General features: G+C 31.8%; 1 protein-coding gene across 1 annotated transcript; it reads left to right on the top strand.

Annotated features, from left to right (window-relative positions):
• Positions 1 to 17578: 17578 nt before the first annotated feature.
• Positions 17579 to 25387, top strand: LOC139854341 (uncharacterized). The gene is made up of 4 exons (XM_071843647.1): positions 17579 to 17975; positions 18048 to 18223; positions 18599 to 18931; positions 25073 to 25387. Exons 1-4 carry the CDS (start codon positions 17579 to 17581, stop codon positions 25385 to 25387), a joined length of 1221 nt encoding a protein of 406 aa, XP_071699748.1.
• The last annotated feature ends 863 nt before the right edge of the window (positions 25388 to 26250 follow it).

Below are 26250 nucleotides of genomic sequence, written 5' to 3'. Positions count from 1 at the left end.
TTCGACCATTCCCGACGATTCACGAACAACTAGTTGTAAATAAATATGTGTGTATATATATAAATAATAATTGGAAGTATAATTAGAAATATTGAATATTGTTGTTGTGAAATATGATATTATAATATTATAATAATTATTACTTAAAACATATCTATATATACATAAAAGTATATTAAAAATAAATATTCAATAATTGTAATACTCGTTTGATGTTCCGATTGATATTAGACAAGTCTAAATTCAAACTTATATAATTTTAAATAAACGGTGATCAGAAAATGAGTTATATAAATTATAGGCTTATTAAAAATGTATTTAAGAGCTAATTGTTAAATTTGAACACTTTTCATATCTTACCTGGAATCGAGCGCGGACAGTGATTTAATTTTTATTTAATAGTTAATAACCAAATTTTATACCATAAAGATCAGAATAAATAATTATAACTAATAAAAAATTTTGAGATTTTTCTGAGACTTTTATCCGTCACTGATTAACAACGGAGCACGAGATATTGGTTCGTAATTTTAAATATCTACTGAATATGACAAAGGGCGGCTTCACTATTACAAATTGAAAATTCTCCTTGTTACTGTACTTAATTGATACATGTGGGAATTCTAGTCTATCATTCTGTTAGCTATATCTATCATAGATATATATAAAGATAAAGTTGAACCACATAATGTAGTTTCGATTACTTGTGTCTATTTCGTAAAACATTTATAAAAGCGCATGTATTCTCAGTTCCAAAAATATATATATTGCAAAAGCATTTAAAAAGGGAGTAATGAAACTCACTATACTGTATTTTGTAGTAAAAATACATATGACGTCATTGAACATGTGTAGGGTTGGTCTCGGATTCACGAACCTATATCATTTATATATATATATATATATATATATATATATATATATATATATATATATATATATATATATATATATATATATATATATATATATATATAATTGAAATCAAACAAATTTATATATATATTTATTAGTGATATCATTTTATATTAAAAATATATATATGTTTCTTATATTCATTTTGTATATGAATTATTAATTTTTGTTATGTTTTATGTATTAAATATATCATTTTTATCTTAATAATAATAGTTATAATGATAATAATTTTTCTAATGAGGATAACAATAATAATAATAATAAATATAATGATAACAATAATAGTAATAATAATAATGTTAATAATGATAATAATGATGATAATAATAATAATATTCACAAAATTATAATAATAGTAATATTCATAAAAATAAAAATAATATTCATAGAAATAATATTAAAAATAAAAGTGATAAAAATAAGGATAATTTTTAATAATAATAATAATGATGATAGTTTTAATGATAAGAAAAATGATAATTTTAATAAAATGATAATTTTAATAATCATATTAATAATAATACTTATATTCCTAATAATGAATAATATTAATAATAATAATAATAATAATAATAATAATAATAATAATAATAATAATAATAATAATAATAATAATAATAACAATAGTAATAAAAATAATAAAATGATAAAATAATAATAATGATAATAATAATAATAAAAAATTATACCATATTATTTTATGTGATTATCATTTTCATAACATCAACATGTCATCATCTCATCATCATCTCATCATCATCTCTAACATCATACGGTCATCATCATTAACATCATTTAAATCGCCATTTTCATTATAATCCTTCCATCATCACTGTAACTTTAACCGACATCATCATCAATGAACATCATCAACTCGTGAGATCATCATCATCATGTATATTATATTCTCACGATCATAACATCATTATAACTATAATCATAATCATATTTATAATTATATATATCATCATCTAAAAAATCCATGATCATCGTCCTAATCTAATCATCATGTATCATACTCTTTTTTTTATATCGTTATATTATAGTCACTCACCACATACCATCATCATCATGAATCATGCATTATAACACCATAATTGCATCATCATCATCGTTTAATGTCGTCATCAACCTTGGGCTATAGAACGTAGAACCGAAATCATGTGAAATGTTGTGTTTGATCTTGGCAATAGAAATTTAAACAACCAAGTATCAAAAGTTGTAGTCGGCCAACAACAGAAATAATTTAATTCATTTGCAGCAGTCCATCATAATACTTCGGCCCAATATACTCCGGCCCAACAGAAAATCCTTTGGCACAATATCATAAGCCTTAAAATCCGCTAGCCCAAATCATAAATAAAGGATATGGCCCAACTACAACTATAGGTGGTGTGTTCTGATCAAAGAGAGAAATGGAATACAGGTAAAAAGTAATAGCAGCCGAGGAAAAGAAAACAAAATATATATATCATCCAGTTGTCACTCTAAACCCCACCATACCTTATCACCTCACAAGTATTTGGTTTCTTTCTCTTTAAAACCGTCCCCTAAAGCACAAACAATAATAGTGGAAGAGAAAAAAAATAATAATAAAATACAGCTGTAGAAGAAAAGAAGAATTTATGGTTCTTGTTTTAGTTCGAACAGTGATAGAGATAAAAAAATAGAACGCAGAAGGAAACTATATGAATGATGGTGATTCGTGATGTTTTTGGTCGTTGACAGAATGAAGACAGAATAGTAGCAGCATAAAAGTTTAATGGGTGGCGTTTGTAATGTGTAGTGATGGTTCATGGGATTGTTATCGATGAAGAACAAAATAACAAAAGTAACGACAATTGGTGATGGTTCGGTTCCAATTCTACAGGATCTGAAAGTTGTATAGCGAAAGTAGTAGCGGGTCCATGGTGGTTTCAATTTAAGAGAGAGAGAAGAGTGGTGTCGTTTGAAAGTGGCGAAGATGATGGTGATTGTTCTTGATTTGAAGGTGATTTTATGGTGATTGTGGTGGGTCAAATCTGAGGTGTTTTGTGGATGTTCGGGTTTAACAGAAAATAGAACAAGCAATATTGTTGTTTGATGATATGGGTGGAGATCATGGGTTTGGTTTATGATCATCGAGCTAGAAATAAAAGAAAAAAAATAAAAAAAATTGAGAAGTTAAGGTTTTGAGGTGGTAACTTACTAGCCAATTGATGAAGGGGATGGAGTGGGTTTCACTAGCACAGAAAGAATCAGAAAAACTGAGCAGGTTCAACAGTCCGAGCTAACAAGGTGACGTGTGTTGGTTATGGCGATATGGTGGTGACTCGCGGTGGTGGAAGGTTACCTTTGGTCATGATGGAGAAGGAGATGAATTAAGGATGATAGAAGAAGTGTAAATGTTGTATGTAATCATATGTAATGAATATACATAGATATATAACTTAGATATTAAAAGCCAAAACGAACAGTGACCTTAATCATATATTTCATTCACGTGTATAATTAAACTATTACCTGCCGACAGTTTTTACGGGGAGTGTCCATTGCTAAACAGTTAACGTATAAAAGTGTTCCTAAAAATCCCAAATTTTCAATTTAAGTCCATTTATTTATTCTGGTCATTACTTGTTTGAAACCTGATCAAAAAGGTTCTATAATTATTTATTTTCTGTTCCAATTAATATGTACGGAGTACAAAAACTTAGGTTGAAAAGGAAAAAAAAATAATAATATATCAAAACTATTATATTTTTAATCAAATTATGTACCAACTTTTATTTTAAAACTTCATATATATATGACCTATTTTAAAATAATTAAACGTCAACCGAAGGTTACAGACATTTACAATTTAAGTTCAAAATTAATTATATTTAATATACACTATGTATATATATAAACAGTTTTAAATAATAAAATTTACTACGCAAATAAATATATATTAAATAATTAAATTAAATATAACAATATATATATACAAGTAATATACATATATTATATATAAAATAATAGTTTTTATAACAATGTATTTTATTTTACATATTTATTTATATCAATAAATATATATAATAGTTTATTAATGTTCATGTTATTATATGTATATATACATATATTTATATATACACATATTTATATTTATCCACATATTTACAAGCATTGGTTCGTGAATCATCGAGAAAAGTCGAAGGGTAATTGAATATATGAAATAGTTCAAAATTTTTGAGACTTCAACATTACAGACTTTGCTTATCGTGTCGAAACCATATAAAAATAAAGTTTAAATTTTGTCAAAAATTCCCGGGTCATCACAGTACCTACCCGTTAAAGAAATTTCGTCCCGAAATTTGAGTGAGGTGGTCATGGCTAACAATAAAAATGTTTTCATGATGAATATGAGTTGATAAATAGAGTTTTATCATTATTGAGTAATATATATAAAACAATTCGATTATTCGAAATGTATGAGTGAAGTTATCACAAAAGAGTGGAATGAGTAAAAGCAGGTTCGACTTAACCGGTGACGTAGTCACGGTTGATTTTCGGAATTCAAGGGGTTTAAAGGAAATCTTTGAAATCCAAAAGATTTGATTCTTCGGCGAGTAGGAAGTTAAGATCTCTATAATTAAATACGGTGATCTGCCTTGATTACTCTGTCTGATATTTCCATTACAAATTAAACTCTTCCGCTCCATTATTCTCACCATCCCTATACTTTCTTCCCTTATCCATACATCTAAAAATTGTAACAATGCTTAATCCAGTTCTGATCCTTGTTCTTATTTTGACTATCGCAATGATCGTTCTTCTTTTTCAACTTCCACCGGAGAATTCTGTTAACTTCTACTATTACCTTGGAATTATAATGTTTTTCATTCTTCCATGTATTTATGTTGTTATACACATTGATATACATGGTTTATGATTTCGGTGTTGTTGTTCGGCTTTATATTTCTTGTTATGTTTCGGAGCTCTATGCTCTTGTTTTCTCTTCCCGACTTCAAGTCAAGCGAATAATGGTCCAGAATTCGGATGTATGAAGTTTTGAATTATCATAATATATAAGGTAGAAAGGAAAGATAGTGGCACGATTTGATTTGTCAAATTTCCAGAATATCATGAAAAGACCGAATCATCAAGAAAATATTTTCTTGATATTTTTGAGGTTAAATAGAATACAAGAGTCATGTAACATGGCACTTGATGACATTATGCTATGTGAATCATCACGTTCCATTAGAAACTCAGCATGACTTACTGTAATATAATCACGTTGATCAAGTGTCATTATATTATACTAACTCATGCATCAGTTCCCAACACTACTTCAATAACATTCATATTTTAAATTCGAAGGTTCACAGAATATAGAAACTAAAACAGTTTCCTTTCATGATATAATACAGATAGCGCGGAGAGATAATTAATATCGGACGAGAATATTTATGAAGATATCTTCAGAAATATTGAGGATATTAATAAATAAAGGTACGATGATATCTTAGAATTTCTAATATCGATGGATGATGAAGAAAATTTGTCCGCAAGAGTTTAGAGTCAGAAGCAAGGTATTCGTTAATAACTTCAGCAGGTACTGAATCATTTGGATTCTTTGAGGATAGGTTTAGTCTTTGTGATTTGTCCACAGCCTCCTTCATGGTTTGCTTAATCCGTTTTCCAGTTACAACTTTTCTGAGCTTTGCAAACACACCTATTCTTTATCTTTATACCTTTGACTGTTAAGGTCATGTACAGTTTTTGCTGCTGTATTCAGGTTTTTCAGAATTTGAAGTATTGATTTGTAGACTGGGTGCTTTTCAAAATTTCAGAATGGAAGATCATAATTCTAAGAGATAAGGATTATATGTATACTTATAACTGTTGATGTAGACATGCTGCGAGATTTCAAAATACTGATTGCTAATTCCCGGTAGTTGGTATAATAATTCTCGTTATAAGATGTAAATGAGTAAATGATAGGGTTTTACTGAATGTAATGATTTTTTGAAAAGTCCAAGATCAATAAAGTTGCTGGTAAGTTTACTGCCAATGTGGTGAAATATAAACGGTTCTCTGGTAACGTTAATGAAAAGAAAGTTTATATATCAAGCTATAGTAGAGTTCATTCGAATGAAAAGTCGAATATTGATTTGTTGAATCTATACAAAATTGGCTAATTTGGAAAGGAATTGCAAAGTTATTTTCGGTAATAACAACGCCAAAGGAGCTAGCATAGATACGTGTTAAATGTTTACTCAGGTTTCGAGTGTTTTTCAGGTGCATAACTATATGTATCAATCTTTTCTTCCGTAGATAAAGTGCGGTTGGTTCATCCTTTCGATTTAGGTGTTTTCAAGAATCAAGAAAAGTTTGAACGCAGATTGTAATCGTCAAGATACAAATGAGGTTTAAGATGAAATCAAGTGGCAAACTTGAATAAATGTTTAGTTTCATATGTTATAATCAATATTTTAATTCATTTTAATTATCCAATGTTATTAGTCCACAGTCGATAGTCCACAGTTAACAGTCCAATAATTCATATATAGTTTAATATATAGTATACGAATTAATTAATACGTAACGTGACTCGTGTATATGTCTCAGACTCGATCATAACTCAAATTATATATATTATTGTAGAATCAACCTCAACCCTGTATAGAGAACTCGATCATTAATACATATAGAGTGTCTATGGTTATTCCAAATAATATATATAGATACGTCGATATGATATGTCAAAACCTTGTATACGTGTCCCGTTATTTAAAGTGCGTAAAATAAATAGCATGAATTAAATGACGATAAATAAATTGCGTAAAGTAAATAACAGAAATTAAATAACAATAAATAAAATTGCGATAATTAAATTGCGATAAAATAAATTGCGATAATTAAAATATAACAAGGTATTAACAGTTAGCTAGGAACAGTTAGCTAGGATTCTGTCAGCGTGGATTCTTAACAAAATTTCTCATAGTTAATTTGTTTGTTTCTAATAAATTTTATTAGTCAAATGTTTTCTTCATTATGCCACTTGTTGGATTCTAGTAAGTCAAAATCCAAATATGAAATTGAATGAAAATGGTTATTCTGCGGTAAACGGATACGTATATCGGTGGTTGTAAATAGGATAGTAAATGACTGTTGAATTAGATTTGAAAGAATGTACAGTGTACTTATTAATGTGAAATCTAAATATTCCTCGGGTATTACCTACCCGTTAAAATATTTTCACCATTAACAGTTTGTACGAAAGAATTTTTAATTACAATCTTTATGAAAAAAAATATATATCTATATATTTTCTTCAGATGTAATCATGGATTTAATGAGTCAATATGATATTAAACTCATTTGATTTGCCGTTAGAACAAGAATATATAATCTCTAAAACATTAGAGATTACATAATCTCTATGTCGAACGAAGATAAATGATGTAGAACGTCATGTAGAATGATAATTATACTCGAGGTACAGAATGAGATGTCGAAGCTGGTGACACGGATGTTGTTGTTGGTGGTACTGGTATTGATGTTGGTAGTACTGTTGGTACCGGTGATGTTGATGAAGCTGGTACATTTTACACCATATTTTCCAAGGCTACAACTCGGGCGCGAAGCTCGTTGACTTCTTCTATTATTCTAGGATGATTGTCGGTTGGAACGAGCGGATGAATAAGGTTTAGAATTTTAGATAGAATATAATCGTGGCTAGATACTCTGAAAATGAGTGTGAAAATGGTGTTTCGAATGGGTTCACCGTTAAGTGCTTCAGATTCTTCACCAAGAGGTGAATTCGGTTGGTGGAAAGGATCACCTTCTTCTCGTCTCCATTGATTAAGGAGGCTACGAACCCATTAGATGAATTGGGGATAGATGATTGGTTGATTCATTCTGGTGACACTGCTTTCGGAGCTTAGGTGAACGTCCATATCGGAATAGCTGTCGGGTTTGGAAGAACTTGAACTAGTAACGAGTTCCATTTCGTACTATTGAGTAAAGGATTTTTCGGTATGAAATGATTTTTGGATATCGGATGATATTCTAACTACATAGAATACCTGTATATAGTACAGAAGATCCCATAGATTACAAAGGAAATCAAGGAATATATCAGGTAAGGTTTACAGTAATAGATACGCTAAGATATCAATTGGCAGATACGCTAAGATATGAATTTTGTCTATACACTATTCATGCAATCAATGCAGTAAGATGTGTCTAGACTAAGAATGATAAGCATGTGATTCCCTAAAAATGATAAGCAGGTAATTTTTGACACGAAACGATAAGCAAAACTTTTGGCATGCAGACACGGTCGAAGTTCAGATCCACTAATGCATCTAAACAACTATTAGTTAGACACACTAATGCAAGACCTGGTTCGCTAAGACCACCGCTCTGATACCAACTGAAGCGACCCGTCCTAATCCATCCGGACAAATTCCATATCGATTACAAACGATTCACAATAGTTGGTTACATCGCGAGGTACTTGACCTCTATATGATACATTTTACAAACACTGCATTCGTTTTTAAAAGACAACCTTTCATTTACATTGAATTTTGACGGCATGCATACCATTTCATAATATATCCAACTATAATTGACTTAATAATAATCTTGATGAACTCAACGACTCGAATGCAACATCTTTCGAAATATCATGAATGTCTTCAAGTAATATCCTTAAAATGAGCTAATGCACAGCGGAAGATTTCTTTCATACCTGAGAATAAACATACTTTAAAGTGTTAACCAAAAGGTTGGTGAGTTCATTAGTTTATCAAAAACGATCATGTTCATAATTTTAATAGACCACAAGATTTCATATTTCCATTTCTCATAAACATACGTCTCATACATAGAGACAAAAATATCATTCATATGGATTGAACACCTGGTAACCGACATTAACAAGATGCATATAAGATTATCCCCTATCATTCCGGAAAATCCTTCGGACATGATAAAAACAACATTTAAGTACTAAAGCATCCGGTACTTTGGATGGGGTTCGTTAGGCCCAATAGATCTATCTTTAGGATTCGCGTCAATTAGTAGACTGGTTTACTAATTCTTAGGTTACCAAGCAAAGGGGGCATATTCGGCTTCGATCAATCAACCATATAATGTAGTTTCGATTACTTGTGTCTATTTCGTAAAACATTTATAAAAGCGCATGTATTCTCAGTCCCAAAAATATATATACTGCAAAATCATTTAAAAAGGGAGTAATGAAACTCACTATACTATATTTTGTTGTAAAAATACATATGAAGTCATTGAACATGTGTAGGGTTGGTCTCGGATTCACGAACCTATATCATTTTTATATATATTAACACATATAATTGAAATCAAACAAATTTATATATATATTTATTAGTGATATCATTTTATATTAAAAATATATATATGTTTCTTATATTCATTTTGTATATGAATTATTAATTTTTGTTATGTTTTATGTATTAAATATATCATTTTTATCTTAATAATAATAGTTATAATGATAATAATTTTTCTAATGAGGATAACAATAATAATAATAAATATAATGATAACAATAATAGTAATAATAATAATGTTTATAATGATAATAATGATGATAATAATAATAATATCTACAAAATTATATTAATAGTAATATTCATAAAAATAATAATAATATTCATAGTAATAATATTAAAAATAAAAGTGATAAAAATAAGGATAATTTTTAATAATAATAATAATGATAGTTTTAATGATAAAAAAAATGATAATTTTAATAAAATGATAATTTTAATAATCGTATTAATAATAATACTTATTATCCTAATAATGAATAACATTAATAATAATAATAATAATAATAATATTAATAATATTAATAGTAATAAAAATAATAAAATGATAAAAATAATAATAATGATAATAATAAAAAAATATTATACCATATCATTTTATGTGATTATCATTTTCATAACATCAACATGTCATCATCTCATCATCATCTCATCATCATCTCTAACATCATACGGTCATCATCATTAACATCATTTGAATCGCCATTTTCATTATAATCCTTCCATCATCACTGTAACTTTAACCGACATCATCATCAATGAACATCATCAACTCGTGAGATCATCATCATCATGTATATTATCTTCTCGCGATCATAACATCATTATAACTATAATCATAATCATATTTATAATTATATATATCATCATCTGAAAAATCCATGATCATCGTCCTAATCTAATCATCATGTATCATACTCTTTTTTTATATATCGTTATATTATAGTCATTCGCCACATACCATCATCATCATGAATCATGCATTATAACACCATAATTACATCATCATCATTGTTTAATGTCATCATCAACCTTGGGCTATAGAACGTAGAACCGGAATTATGTGAAATTGTGTGTTTGATCTCGGCAATAGAAATTTAAAAAACCAAGTATCAAAAGTTGTAGTCGGCCAACAACAGAAATAATTTAATTCATTTGCAGCAGTCCATCATAATATTTCATGTGAAATGTTGTGTTTGAAATGTTGTGTTTGATCTCGGCAATGTTGTATGTAATCATATGTAATGGATATACATAGATATATAACTTAGATATTAAAAGCCAAAACGAACAGTGACCTTAATCATATATTTCATTCACGTGTATAATTAAACTATTACCTGCCGACCGTTTTTACGGGGCGTGTCCATTGCTAAATAGTTAACGTATAAAAGTGTTCCTAAAAATTCCAAATTTTCAATTTAAGTCCATTTATTTATTCTGGTCATTACTTGTTTGAAACCTGATCAAAAAGGTTCTATAATTATTTATTTTCTGTTCCAATTAATATGTACGGAGTACAAAAACTTAGGTTGAAAAGGGAAAAAAATAATAATAATATATCAAAACTATTATATTTTTAATCAAATTATGTACCAACTTTTATTTTAAAACTTCACATATATATATATATATATATATATATATATATATATATATATATATATATATATATATATATATTAGACCTATTTTAAAATAATTAAACGTCAACCGAAAGTTACAGACATTTACAATTTAAGTTCAAAATTAATTAAATTTAATATACACTATGTATATATATAAACAGTTTTAAATAACAAAATTTACTACGCAAATAAATATATATTAAATAATTAAATTAAATATAACAATATATATATACAAGAAATATACATATAAAATAATAGTTTTTATTACAATGTATTTTATTTTAAATATTTGTTTATAACAATCAATGTATATAATAGTTTATTAATGTTCATGTTATTATATATATATACATATATTTATATATACACATATTTATATATATCCACATATTTTCAAGCAATGGTTCGTGAATCATCGAGAAAAGTAGAAGGGTAATTGAATATATGAAACAGTTCAAAATTTTTGAGACTTCAACATTACAGACTTTGCTTATCGTGTCGAAACCATATAAAAATAAAGTTTAAATTTTGTCAGAAATTCTCGGGTCATCACAGATAGCTAATACACTACACGACTTCCTTTACCCTATATAACATATACTGATCAAGTATATGGTTACGAAGTAATAAGTACTCGTTCGTTGAGCGAGGTTTGTCAAACCTACGGATCTGTTCTTATATTTTGAGCCTTACGTATGTAATAAATATATTCAAGCTAACGGCTTTTAGATCGAACTAATATGTATATTTAGTTTTTTGTACTCGTGTCTAATGCGTAAAATAGTTTCAAAATAGCATGTTATCTCATCCCAAAAAGTAAAAGAGTATGGGACTGTAGACTCACCTTGAGTGCACTTGAAAATCACAAGTAAAGAGTAGTTGAATTACTACGACCGAGTAATGTAACCTAAATGTACCAATATATAGTTACATAGTTTAGTTTAATAGACTGACTCACATTACAGTTGTCCTATTGCTCAGACCGACGCACTTGTAGAGTAAAAGTCAACACAAAAGTCAACTAGTCAAGCAAGTCAACAAAAGTAAAACTTGGTCAAGTTGGTCAACCTAAGTCAACTACATCAGTAGGTCATGTCAATGATATCACAAGGTCAAACCAAGGTCAACTAATAAGTTTCAAAGATTCATTTAGCAAATTAATGTTTACTAGTTTAGTTATCTTATGTATTCACAACGATCATGCAATCGGACAAGCATTTTTCACAAATGACACATCAAGCAATTTCCAGATCACAAGTACATGTCATAAGCTTTCTAAAAATACTAAGCACGCTATCATACGATTCCTAGATATTACGTAGCATGCAAATATTTCTAGTTCAGTTTCTGTTTGCGCATCAGTATTAGAAATCTACTCATTTAATTTAGAAAATAGTAAATCACAAACGGCTATTTGGAGAAGATCATAAACATTCCAAGTTATCAGTGATAAAAAGATCTAAGAAAACCATGTTGCCAATTTGTACAGTTTTGACAAACAAGTTGGACTTTCTGATTTGGACAGATTCCAGACCTTTGGTTTCGGCACGCATACAACACATAGCAATTAGAGTTTCCAGAGCTAGACATACAAATGATATATTCTATATAACATACATTAAACAACATACCAGAAGCTCAAGCTCTAAATCAATTTCTACTTCATGATAGACAATTAAATGTTCAAACGAAATAGATTCTATCCCGTTCAGGTAGTCATTTTCGGGGTCGATTATACGAGCAACCAGAGACAATTAGCACAAGAGGTCTGCATGAAAGATCAAGTACTAATGATGTACTTTCCAGAATACAAAAGCTTGTTTTCCAAAACTCAGGTTAAGTGGTCATTTGATTCAAAGGAACATCGTTGTTTAACAAGTTTTACCGTCAACGTTCAATTACGCACAAAATGACTTTCACAAATCCAATAGCTATGATATCCTAATCCATTTTATGTGTTTTTTAATTATCTATCCATCTAACATCAGTTCATGAACTAATTCCAAACACATAAATTTCAGTTTTCGGAATAAAGCATAATTACACACCGAAACTTCAGTTAAGCATAACTATAGCCATACATAACGAAATCATGCGATTCTTGCGAGCAAAATCAATGGTATTTCGATGGCTTTCCATCTAAATACATTATATTTACATAAAATAAACTCATATTATCAGTAGCATAGCAAACAAATTAGTGATTAAACCCTAGCATGCAATCCAAGCATTATAACGACTAATAACGTGTACAAATACAACCAATCGAGCAATAGAACATATAGACCATGCAAAAAATAATAAAAATCAGATTTAAATAATTAGGGTTTGCAAATATACCTTAATCAGGCAATTAATTGGTATTACTAAATGTAGAACGACGCATAGAACAACTTTGAGTTTCAAGGTCTTGTCTAATTTTGAGTTTTGATGGTGGCTATGGTGGTGATGGATGTCGACGATCACAAGGAAGGAGAGGGAGAGGCTCTGTCGATTTGTTTAGGGCAAGAATGAGGGTTACAGTGTTTAATCTAGCTAGTTATATTCCAATTAGGGCCTAATTATAATCCATTAAGCAAACTAGTGTGTAGTTAAGTCCAACAAGAGGTTCATTAGGGGGTTCAGCCGATGGGGGGTCCATGGGTAGTCCATGGGCTCGTTTTGCTTACTAGCTCGCGTTCAGTGATCCGTTTCGAGTGCCGTTAACCGTACCGTGTTCCAGATACGTTAACCGGTCGTTAAAACACAATCCACTGGGTTTAATTCCTTAAATAAATAATAAATTTATTAAGTTTTTATTAAAGCGAATAATTATTAAAAATAATTAGTTTATCAAAAATCGAGTGTTTTGCAATATCGTGAGACCTCTCTTGCAGTTTTCAAAACCGTATCGTTTTCTCAGTATTTCAAAACATGAAATAAGTTTTCCGGCTAATATAATCATATGTTAAATAGTAGTTCATCATGAACTCATGTATGCATTTAATTCGATTAAATACACGAAACGAAAGTAAGTACCGTTAAATAACTTAACAGGCTGTTAACGAAGATTAACGGAAATAGCAAGGTTGTCACACCAGTTGCTCCTAAGGTTTCATTGCATGACTCTAATCGTCCGTCTACTAGTGCCACGCCTACTACTCCTACTACCTCAGCTACTGAAGAGGTTACTCTAGGGATTATGAACGCGATACTTAAGCTAGTAGAGGATGTTCTCAGCCGTCTACTTGATAAAGAGCGTACTCCCAAGTAGAGTCGTTTTGTGTCACCGTGCTTGTTTCCACTACTTTGGATATTTTATTACTTAATTATTTTATCCTAGACTTACCGGTGGGTTTTTGCCGGCTATTTTACATACATACTTGTAGATGATTACTATTTCTTTATATATGATTATTGGATTATTTACCTATGGCATGATGGATATTTTACTTAATGACATGTTATGTGTTGTGTGGTGATATATTTGTACATTGTTATGCTCTATGATAATCTACTGCTAAATTGTTGTTATATATATATATATATATATATATATATATATATATATATATATATATATATATATATATATATTAGTGTTTACTACTACTAGCTAACACTACTCACTACTATCCACTACTATCACTACTAAATCTATGAGATTTACTACCACTTACTATGCATCACTACTCGTTGTAGTATACTTTTAAGCTGTTGTTTTCATTGAACTCATCTGGTGTATTATTTTGTCTTGAAGATAATGCCTCCTAAGGAATTTATAGATACTATGGTCCGAAGACATGTTGCCGAAGGCATGGTAGCCGAGCGTGCTAAGATGGCCCGTAATAATCAAGGGAACACTAGCAACAACAACAATGGTACTAATAGTAACAACGGTCAAGGAGGATGTACGTACAAGATGTTCACTAGTTGCAAACCTCATGCTTTTCGTGGAACCAAAGGACCAGTTTGTCTAACTAGATGGTTTGAGAAATTGGAATCTGTGTTCCGAATAAGTAAGACTAGGGAAGTGGACAAGATGAAGTTTGCTTCGTGCACGTTGTCTGATAGTGCACTAACTTGGTGGAATGGTTATGCATCATCAGTGGGACTTGATCATGCGTTTGCTACACCATGGGAGACTCTTTAGCAACGTATGATTGAGGAGTACTGCCCCAATAATGAGATTAAGAGGATGGAACAAGAGTTTCAAGAGTTCAAGCTTGTGGGTACTGATCTTGTTAGTTAGAACAAGAGATTCTTTGAGTTAGCTTTGATGTGCCCAGAAATGATCCCAACTGCGAACAGGAAAGTGGAGCAATATACCGAGGGTTTGACTGGAACGATCCGGAGTGGTGTAACTACTTCGAAGCTTAAGACTGTGCAGGAAGCCATAGACATGGCTGATTTGTTACTTGATCAAGATGCGAGTGACAGTAAAGTTGTGGTGACTAATGAGAACCCTCTAGAAATGGTAAGAAAAAATGGAATCATGGTCATGATAAGAACTCTAACCAGCAATTCCACAAGAAACAAGAGACTACTAAGGGTACTGCTGCTGTCCCGAATACTATATCAGGGTATTAGGGAAAGCATACACTTTGTACTAGGTGTAACAAGCATCGTCCGGGAACTTGTAATAGGATGATTTGTGTTAAATGTAAGAGGCGTGGACACTTGGCGAAGGACTGTAAGATTGACACGAATAGCTGATATGGATATGGTAAGACTGTCCATTATAGAAGGGATTGCCCTAATGTGAAGAAGACTACCGAGACTGCTAAAGGTAGAGCATTCAACATCAATTCAAGCAAGCTCGTGATGATCCGAAGTTGGTCATGGGTACGTTCTTATTCGACAATCATCATGCTTATGTACTTTTTGATTCTGGTGCTGATAGAAGTTTTGTGTCTAAGGATTTTTTTCCATAATATTAAGAATCTTGTATCATCGTTTGAAAACCTATATTCTATAGAACTAGGGAACAGTAACCTAATGAAAGCTGCCCAAATCTATCGCGGGTGTACTTTGAACTTAACTGGGAAATCTTTTAGTATTGTTGTGATACCGATAAAATTGGGAAGTTTTGACTTAGTGGTCGGAATAGACTATTTATCCGATAATAGAGCCGATATTTTCTGCTACTAGAAAGATATTGACATTCGTATTGCTAATGGTGATCCTTTGATGGTGTACGGAGAGCGAAACAACACACCATTGCATTTCATTAACTGTTTGAATGCGCAGAACCACATTAGAAAGGGTTGTCTTGCAATGTTGGTTCACCTGAGCAAAACCGAACCTAAAGTCAAGAAACTCAAAGATGTATCGATTGTCAGAGATTTTCCCGATGTTTTTCTGGAAGAATTGCCAGGTCTTCCACCACATAGAGATGTAGAATTTCAGATTAACTTAATACTTGGAGCGGCACCTGTAGCATGCGCACTGTATAGACTTGCACATTCTGAATTGCAAGAGTTATCTAGTCAGTTACAAGAGTTTATAGACAAGGGACTCATTCGACTGAATTCTTCACCATGGGGAGCTCCGGTTCTTTTTGTTAAGAAGAAAGATGGATCCATGAGACTTTGTATTGATTATAAGGAACTGAATAAGCTGACTATCAAGAATATATATCCACTACCGAGAATCGATGATCAGTTTGATCAGCTGCAGGGATCTGGATGTTACTCTAAGATTAACTTGAGGTCAGTTTATCATTAGATGAGAGTAAAAGAAACTGGTATACCGAAGAAAGCGTTCAGAACATGCTACGGAGATCAAGAATTTACAGTAATGCCATTTGGTTTGATGAACGCACTGACAGTGTTCATGGATCTCATGAACCGTGTGTGTAAGCCATACCTTGACAAGTTTGTTATTGTGTTCATCGATGATATTTTGGTATATTCGAAGAATGAGAAAGAGCATGAACAACACCTCCGTTTGATACTAAAGATGCTCAGGAAAGAGCAGCTGTATGCGAAGTTTTCAATGTGTGACTTTTGGTTACAAGAAGTTCAATTTGTGGGTCATATTGTAGGTATCAATGGTATTCAAGTTGATCCTACGAAGATAGAAACGATCAAGAAATGGGAGACTCCTAAGTTGCCAACGCAGATTCGGCAATTCTTAGGACTCGCTGGTTACTATAGGAGATTCATTGAGGGATTTTCTACTATATCCCGACCGTTGACAGCATTGACTCACAAGGGTAAGAAGTATGAGTGGACTGAGCAACATGAGTCTGTATTTTAGTTATTGAAACATAAATTAATTACTGCTCCGATTTTATCTTTACCTGAGGGAAATGAAGATTTCGTGATTTATTGCGATGTTTCACGACAAGGATTTGGTTGCGTACTAATGCAACGGAAGAAAGTGATGGCCTACGGATCACGACAGTTGAAGATCCATGAACAGAATTATACGACACATGATTTAGAACTTGGTGTTGTGGTCTTTGCACTGAAAATGTGGAGACACAACTTGTATGGTACTAAGTTTACAATCTTCACCGATCACAAGAGCTTGCAACATATCTTCGATCAGAAACAACTCAACATGAGATAGAGACATTGGGTGCAACTACTGACCGACTATGACTGTGAAATTCACTACCATCCTGGAAAGGCTAATGTTGTCGCAGATGCCTTGATTAGGAAAGAGAAAGCTAAACCTCTCAGAGTTAGATCGCTGAACATGACCGTCCGTACGAATCTTACTTCTCGAATTCTCGATGCACAACTCGAGAGCATAACACAAGAGAATATTGCTATTGAATCTCTCAAGGGCCTAGATAAACAGTTTGTCATTAGAGATGATGGAACTCACTACTTTTCTAATAGAATCTGGGTTCCAAAATTTGGCAGACTAAGGGAACTCGTGCAAGATGAGGCACACAAGTCAAGATACTCTATTCACCATAGATCTGAAAAATTGTATCAAGATCTTAAGGTGCTATATTGGTTGCCCAATCTGAAGGCCGACATTGCTACTTACGTTGGTAAATGCTTGACATGTGCGAAGGTCAAGGCTGAACATCAGAGACCGCCCGCACTACTGACACAACCAGAGATTCCCCAGTTGAAATGGGAATGTATAGCTATGGACTTTATCACTAAGTTACCCAAGACTGTGACAAGTTACGACACCATTTGGGTTATTGTAGATCGTCTCACCAAATCTGCTTATTTTCTACCAATTAACGAAATGGATAAGATGGAAAGGTTGGTACAGGTTTACCTAAAGGAAGTGGTTTCCAGACATGGTGTGCCGATGTCGATAATCTCCGACCGCGACAACAGGTTTACGTCTAGATTTTGGCAAACATTGCAAAAGGCAATGGTAACTCGACTTGATATGATTACGGTGTATCACCCCAATGGCCAAAGCGAAAAAACCATCCAAACTTTATAGGACATGTTGAGAGCATGTGTGATTGACTTTGGGAACGGATGGGATAGACATCTACCACTAATAGAATTCTCGTACAACAACAGTTATCACACGAGTATTAAGGTCGCGCCTTTCGAGATGTTATACGGGAGAAAGTGTAGATTATCCATTTGCTGGAGTGAATTAGGGGACAGTCAATTCACAGGTACTGAGATTATTCACGAGACTACAGAGAAAATTGTTCAAATTTAAGAGAGGTTGAAAACGGCTCGAAGTCGACAAAAGAGCTATGCTGATATACGAAGGTGACCTCTAGAATTTCAGGTTGGTGACAGAGTTATGTTGAAAGTATCACCTTGGAAAGGTGTAGTACGTTTTGGGAAACGAGGCAAGTTAAGTCCAAGGTACATTGGACCAATCGAGATCACTGAGCGGGTTGGACCCGTAGCTTATAGACTGAATCTACCTCAAGAGCTTAGCGAGATTCATGATACGTTTCACGTGTCAAACTTGATGAAGTGTTTGTCAGACGAGAAACTGATAATCCCTTTGGAAGAGATACAAGTTGATAATAAACTTCATTTCGTAGAGGAACCTGTAGAGATCATGGACCGTGAGGTCAAACGATTAATACAGAGCAACATACTGATTATGAAGGTTCGGTGGAACGCACGCAGATGACCAGAGTTTACGGGGAACGTGAAGACCAGATGAAGCAAAAGTATCCGCTACTGTTTCCTGACGAGACAACTCCAACGGATGTGCACTAAATCTCAGGATGAAATTTCATTAACAGGGAGGTAATGTAATAACCCTGCTATTTCCATTAAGCTTTGTTAACTGTCCGTTAAGTTATTTAACGGTACTTACGTACGTTCTGTATATTTAATCGAATTAAATGCATACTTGATTTTATGATGAACTACTATATTTAATATATGATTATATTAATCGGAAAACTTATTTCGTGTTTTGAAATACTGAGAAAATGATACGGTTATAAAAACTGCAACAGAGATCTCACGAGACTGCGAAACGATCGAATTTTAATAAAATAATTATTTTTAATAATAATGCACTTTAATAAAAATTTATTTAATTGATTATTTATTTAATGAATCAAACACGTTGGATTACGTTTGAACAATTAACGTTCCGGGAAATTGGTACGGTTAACGGCACTCGAAACGGATCACCCGAGCCCACGCTAGTAGAAAAAACGAGCCCATGGACTCCCCATGGACCCCATTCGGTTGAACCCACCTAAACACCCCTTAGTGGACTTTGTTTGCTTACTAGATTGTTTAATGGGTTGAGATTAGGCCCTAATTAATTATATAACTAGCAAACCTAAACCTTCAACATCAAAGTGATTCTACGCGTCGTTCTCTATCTAGTAATATCAATTGATTCCTTTTTTTAGGTAAATTTACAAACCCTAATTATATAAATCTGATTTGTATTATCAAATACATAGTCTAGATGTTCTATTGCTCAATTGATTGAAATTGTATGCGTTATTAGTCGTTTTAATGCTCGGATTGCATGCTACGGTATAATCACGAACTTTTTTGCTATGCTACTGATATGATGAGTTTGTTTTATGTAAATATAAAGTAATTATATGTAAATACAACAAAAAGTTAATCACTTTGCTCACAAGAATCACGTGATTTCGTTATATATAACTCTAGTTATGCTTAATCGAATTTTTGACGTGTAATTGTGCTTTATTCTGAAAATTGCAATTTATGTGTTTGCATTTAAATCATGAACTGATGTTTATTGGATATATAATTGAAAAACACACATAATGGACTAGGATATCATGTCTATTGAGTTTGTAAAACTTATTTTATACTTACTCGAACGTTTACGGTAAAACTTGCTAAATAACGATTTTCTTTTGAGTCAAACAACCACATAAAATGTTTTCAGGAAAATAAGCTTTTGTATTTTGAAAATTACATGATTAGTACTTAATCTTTCATGTAGACCTCATTGCTAATTATCTCTAGATGCTCGTATAATCGACCCCGAAAACGACTACCTGAATGGAGTCGAATCTGTCTCGTTTGTACATCTAATGGTCTAGCATGAAGTAGAAATTGTTTTGGAGATTGAGCTTCTGATATGTTGTTAAATGTATGTTATGTAGAATATATCATTTGTATGTCTAGCTCTAAAAACCCTAATTGCTATGTGTTGTATGCGTGCTGAAACCATAGGTTTGGATTCTGTCTAAATCAGAAAGTCCGACTTGTTGGTCAAAAATGTACAAATTTCCTACATGGTTTGCTTAGCCCTTTTTTGACTGATAACTTGGGATGTTAGTGACCGTCTCCAATTAACCTTTTATGATTTACTATTTTCTAGATTAAATGAGAATTTTTATGAAACTGATGCGCGAACAGAAACTAAACTAGAAAGTTTTTCACGCTACGTGAGTTATAGGAATTGTATGATAGTGTGCTTGGTCTTTTTAGAAAGCTTATGACATGTACTTGTGATCTGGAGTTTATCATAATTTCTTGATGTTTCATATGTGAACAATGCTTGTTCGATTGCATGACCTTTATGAACGCATGCGTTAACTAAACTAGTAAACGTTAATTGGCTAAACGAATGTGTAAAACTTATGAGTTGACCTTGGTTTGACTTGTGATATCATTGACATAACCTACGGATGTAGTTGACTTAGGTTGACCAACTTGACCAAGTTTACCAAAGGGCCCTTGACCTAGCGGTATGAGAGGAACTCTTCAACCAAGAAGTTGTGGGTTCAAGCCTCACTTGAGGCAGTGAGATGTAAATATTCGTGGTTTCGTGTGTAGATTGTAGGTTTTCCTTTAAAAAAAAAACAACTTGACCAAGTTTGACTTTTGTTTGACTTGCATTAACTAGTTGACTTTTGTTGACTTTTACTTTACAAGCGCGTCAGTCTGAGCAATAGGGCAACTATATATTGGTATATTTAGGTTATGTTACTTGGTCATAGTAATCCGACTACTCTTTACTTGTGAATTATCATGTGTACTCAAGGTGAGTCTATAGTCCCATACACTTTTATTTTTTAGATGAGATAACATGCTGATTTTAAACTGTTTTAGGCATTAGACACGAGTACAAAAACTGAATATACATATGAGTTTGATCTAAAAGCCTTTAGCTTGAATATATTTATTACATATGTAAGGCTTCAACTATAAGAACGGATCCGTAGGTTTGACAAACCTCGCTCAACAAATGAGTTCTTATTACTTCATAACCATATACATGATCAGTGTATGCTATATAGGGTAAAGGAAGTCGTGTAGCGCATTAGCTATCCGCGGGTTAAAGCTTTATATTCAAGTGCTCATAACAGATGTATAAATTTTACTACTTTGAACGAAATCTCGTGGTCTAACAACAGATAACTGATTTATTAAACTTGTAGATTCACTCAATAATATTTTTGACCGTTTTCATGTTTTATCTCAGGTTCTTAAAGGTATTTTTCTTCCGCAACTTTGATGACTATGTGCTTTCTTGGTGCATACCCTGGATTGAAGTCCAGCATGATTTATGTCAAGACAATTACAGTCGCATTTAAAATTGTTTCTTTTAAATAATGTTTGAGGATTATTTACTTTGTATAATGTTAAACTATTTTGATTTATTTTACATTTAATGACAACGTCTTTTGAAAAAAATGCGATTGGTTTTCGGAAAACGTCTCATATAGAGGGCGCGACCATTAACTGTGTGACCAGGAGTTAATACGTCGTTAGTGTGTTCTAACGGGGTGTTACACATATCCATATTCTTTCATATTCTTTCATATCCTTAGATAACGCACAAATTATAGAAATGAAACAACAGTAAGTCACACCAATCTTTATCATCAAATTAAAAGGTGTATATATATATATATATATATATATATATATATATATATATATATATATATATATATATATATATAATACAAGTTAAACTGTTGAGTGTGAAAACGTTAAAAAGAAAACCTTACGAGTTGATAATAGTCATTTAACCACAATCCAAGAAAATTATCACTCAAACCTATCAATCATCGAATATTTGTAAAATAGTATAACAAAATATATGCATGTGCAACTTATGATGTTATCAATATAAGAATAAAAACTTACGGATGGACATATAACTATACAAATACACATACAAATATAACAAGTAAAATAAATGAACATATAATAACATACAAGTTTAACTTGAGCAAATATTGATAACGGTTAAAGATATTGTGTTTTTACAAATTACAATCTAAAATTTGTTGGTTATTAATGCCCAAGACACAACTTATGTCTATACTACTAATGACGTTTGAACCTAAAGGGTTACTCACAATGAGCAAATAAATATCAATTACATATTTGAATATGATTCGAATATTACAACCCTATTATACATGTTGTGACATTGTTATTTAATATAAATGATAATACTACAATTGTATGAGAATGAATACAATTACATAAACATGTATATGAGTAAGTAACAAGTATATTACTTACTTCTTTATATCCTGTTAATTATATAATGTATAAGTATACATTATTAAAGTCATATTATTAAAGTGAAATGATAAAGCATTTACTTTCATGATGACTTGTTTAAAGTGAAATGATGAAGTATTGCCTTTCATCATGACTTGCTAATGTGTTTCTTTAAATATATTAGAACATTCGTACATTTTGGGACGAGTAAGAAAGCATACACATGCAAGTATTATTCTCTTTAGTTACTAACAACTTCTAAGTTTTCTTTCATGTTTGAAAGACTACTGTGAATACAAGATAGATTTAAAACAAGAATTAAGAAAGAATTGTTTCTTATACTTGTTTTCAAGGATGGTGAAGGACTAGCATCCGGTTGATATTAGAGTTTACTTTCGTGTGGATTATCGATAGAGGAAGGCTACATTGGCTTCTTAGTATTTTTAGTATCCATAACTTCTCAAGTTCAAAGTCTTCAAAGGTTGTAGTCTTTAAACTCACTATTTATTATTTAGTTTTCTTAACAACATTCAATTGGATCCTTGGTGGGGGTTTTTGAAAGGTTTAAAAATTGTTGTATGCGCTTTCGCTGCTAAATTATTTTAAGAAATTTTATACAAACCCCTTCAGTGGTATCAGATCCGCTTTTGCATGTGTTAAGAAACTTACGTTATATACAATACGAACTTGTTCTTATTATTAGAAATGAACAACTTTTTTTTTCTAAAAAGGAAAAGTTGTAGATTTCTAAAATGCAACTTAGTTATTTTATTTGCTACAACCATTCCTTTTACATGCATGTATGGTTGTAGAAGTTGCTATATATATATATATATATATATATATATATATATATATATATATATATATATATATATATATATATATATATATATATATATATATATTAAGTTGCATGGTGCATAGAAAGCCTTTAGACCATTTTGTGATGTTTGGTTGTGTTGAAATTCGATTGAGTTGTAAATTATTCTTTCATTTATAATGGTTTGTAATAATTTTATTTTTCATGTTTTGTTTAATTTTGAGATGTAAAAGTATTAGTGTAGACTTGTATATTTTATCTATAAAAATGTAACAAGACATGAAGAAAATTCAAGATAAGAGCCATTTGCAATACGAAATGTTGACTAGGCAAGTGGGAGCTTCAAGACATCACAATGGAGCAGGGATATTTGTTATGTCCTTAGATTGACCCGGTCCCTTCGTTTGGCTCACGAAAACCGATTAGGAAAAGGCTTGGCTATGCACCTATTAATTGTTGTGTTTATGTTTGTATGTTACATGTTTGAATATAGGATATTTGCATGCTAGAAAATAAAGTTTTTTTTAACAAATCAAACACAAATAAGAGTTTGGTAAATTTATATATAATTTTGAAAATGGTTTTTCATAAAAATATAAAATGAGTTTTAATAAAAAGGATTTTTTACATAAAGCTCAAAATTGACATTAAAATTATGAAATTTAATAAATTATGAATTTAATAAATTTAAACCAAACTCTTGTATAAAGTTTTAAATAAAAATGAGTTTTATTAAAAATTAAAATTGGTCTTAAGTTAGCGCGTTCAATATATACATATTAATATAGGATATTAGTCTAAAATTGAACACGCCGTGAGTGACTAAAATAGAGATTTTATAAACTCAAGACCAACATATAAAATATGATTTTATCTAAAGTATACGTATAATATATTGTTGAATGCATGCAACAATTATTATACGAAATGTTTTGTCAAATTGAAATAATACAAAACACAAAACCCGTTTTAAAATGTAAGTTTATGCCATCCTTTTTAAGACACTCGCTTGTCATTTGTACGTCGTTGTGGAGAGAGCATCAGCCAACCACCACGGTCGTCTTGTGATTACCGAGATGGTGTTTCGCGATTCCCATGACAGTCTTGGGCCGAACATCATAGTTTTTAAATAGGACAACTTAATTGGTGTTTCTTGTGGAGAGAGCATCAGCCAAACACAAGAGGCCCAAGGCATAGATGGGATTAAACATACCAGTTGACAATTGTTGTTAAGGATCCCATTAAGATATAGAAATTGTATTAGACTTGCAATTGGTAATCGCTACCTACCTTGTTGATTTAAACTTAGTGGAGAGAGCATCAGCCAACCACTCAAGGTTAAATGTAACTTGGATTCTAGCCTTTAACAAATTAATTTTTCATAAGACAGTTAGGGTAATCAATTATTAAAGGATCAAATATTAAAATAGTAAAAGAACTTTGTTAATTTTGTAGATGTCACCCAATGCAACTACACCCGTTCACCACCTTTCGCTAAGATCTGTCTTAGAGAAGGAAAAACTCAATGATACGAACTTCTTAGACTGGTATCGTAATTTGAGAATTGTTCTCAAAGTCGAAAAGAAGTCGTATATACTTGATGGACCCGTTCCCGAGGAACCCCCTGCTAATGCCACTAAGAGCATCCGAGATGCTTGGACTAAGCACACGGATGACTCCACAGAGGTAGCATGCCTCATGTTTGCCACCATGATTCCAGACTTGCAAAAGGACCTGGAACATCATGTTGCCTTTGAGATGCTTAAGTAGCTAAAGGAAATGTTCCAACAACAAGCTAGGCAACAATGCTTTGAAACTGTCAGAGCGTTACACGCATGCAAGATGGCAGAGGGGACATCTGTAAGCTCTTATGTTCTGAAAATGAAGAGCTACATAGATCAACTTGAGAGGCTTGGATCTTCCATTGGTCCTGAGTTGGCAATAGACTTGATCCTCAACTCACTACCAAAGTCATATGACCAGTTCGTCTTGAACTACAATATGAACAATTTGGAGAAATCTATCTCGGAGTTGCATTTAATGCTTAAGACTGCCGAGAAGAATATTCCATCCAAAACCTCTGATGTCCTCATGATTCGGGAAGGAAAAATCAAGAAGCCGCAAGCCAAAGGCAAAGGTAAAAGCAAACCTAAGAGTCAAGGCAACTACAAAGGCAAAAAGTTTGTCCCAAAGGATTCTGTCAAGAAGAAAGAAAAACCTGCCAAAGATGCCACTTGTTTCCATTGTGGAGAAATTGGTCATTGGAAGCGTAACTGCCCGACTTACCTTGCAGAGCTGAAAAAGACAAAGCCTAGCAATTCTAACACCTCAGGTATCTATATGATCGAACTATTTGCTTTCTCTAGTAATTCATGGGTATTTGATACTGGTTGTGGAACTCACATTTATAATAATGTGCATGGACTAAGAAAGATTAAGAAGCTGAAACCAGGCGATTTGGTATTGCATGTTGGCAATTGAGCACATGTTGCGGTCGTAGCAATAGTCATTTATGAACTATTATTACCAAATGGCTTGTATTTAATATTAAATAATTGTTATTATGTACCTAGTCTAACTAGGAACATTATTTCAGCTGCACGTTTGTATGAATCTGGATACTCGAATGCTTT

Source organism: Rutidosis leptorrhynchoides, chromosome 6, assembly GCF_046630445.1.
Source record: "Rutidosis leptorrhynchoides isolate AG116_Rl617_1_P2 chromosome 6, CSIRO_AGI_Rlap_v1, whole genome shotgun sequence".
Lineage (NCBI taxonomy): Eukaryota > Viridiplantae > Streptophyta > Magnoliopsida > Asterales > Asteraceae > Rutidosis > Rutidosis leptorrhynchoides.
Note: the sequence above shows the minus strand (reverse complement) of the source record. Positions and strands in the feature narration are given on the sequence as shown.

Excerpts from the sequence above, each read along its gene's own strand:
- LOC139854341 (XM_071843647.1), top strand. The coding sequence starts at position 17,579 with ATGACCGTCCGTACGAATCTTACTTCTCGAATTCTCGATGCACAACTC. Across the intron at positions 18,224-18,598 it reads AAACATTGCAAAAGGCAATG|GTTGGTGACAGAGTTATGTT; the intron begins GTAACTCGACTT and ends CTAGAATTTCAG. Across the intron at positions 18,932-25,072 it reads GCAACATACTGATTATGAAG|ATGTCACCCAATGCAACTAC; the intron begins GTTCGGTGGAAC and ends TTAATTTTGTAG.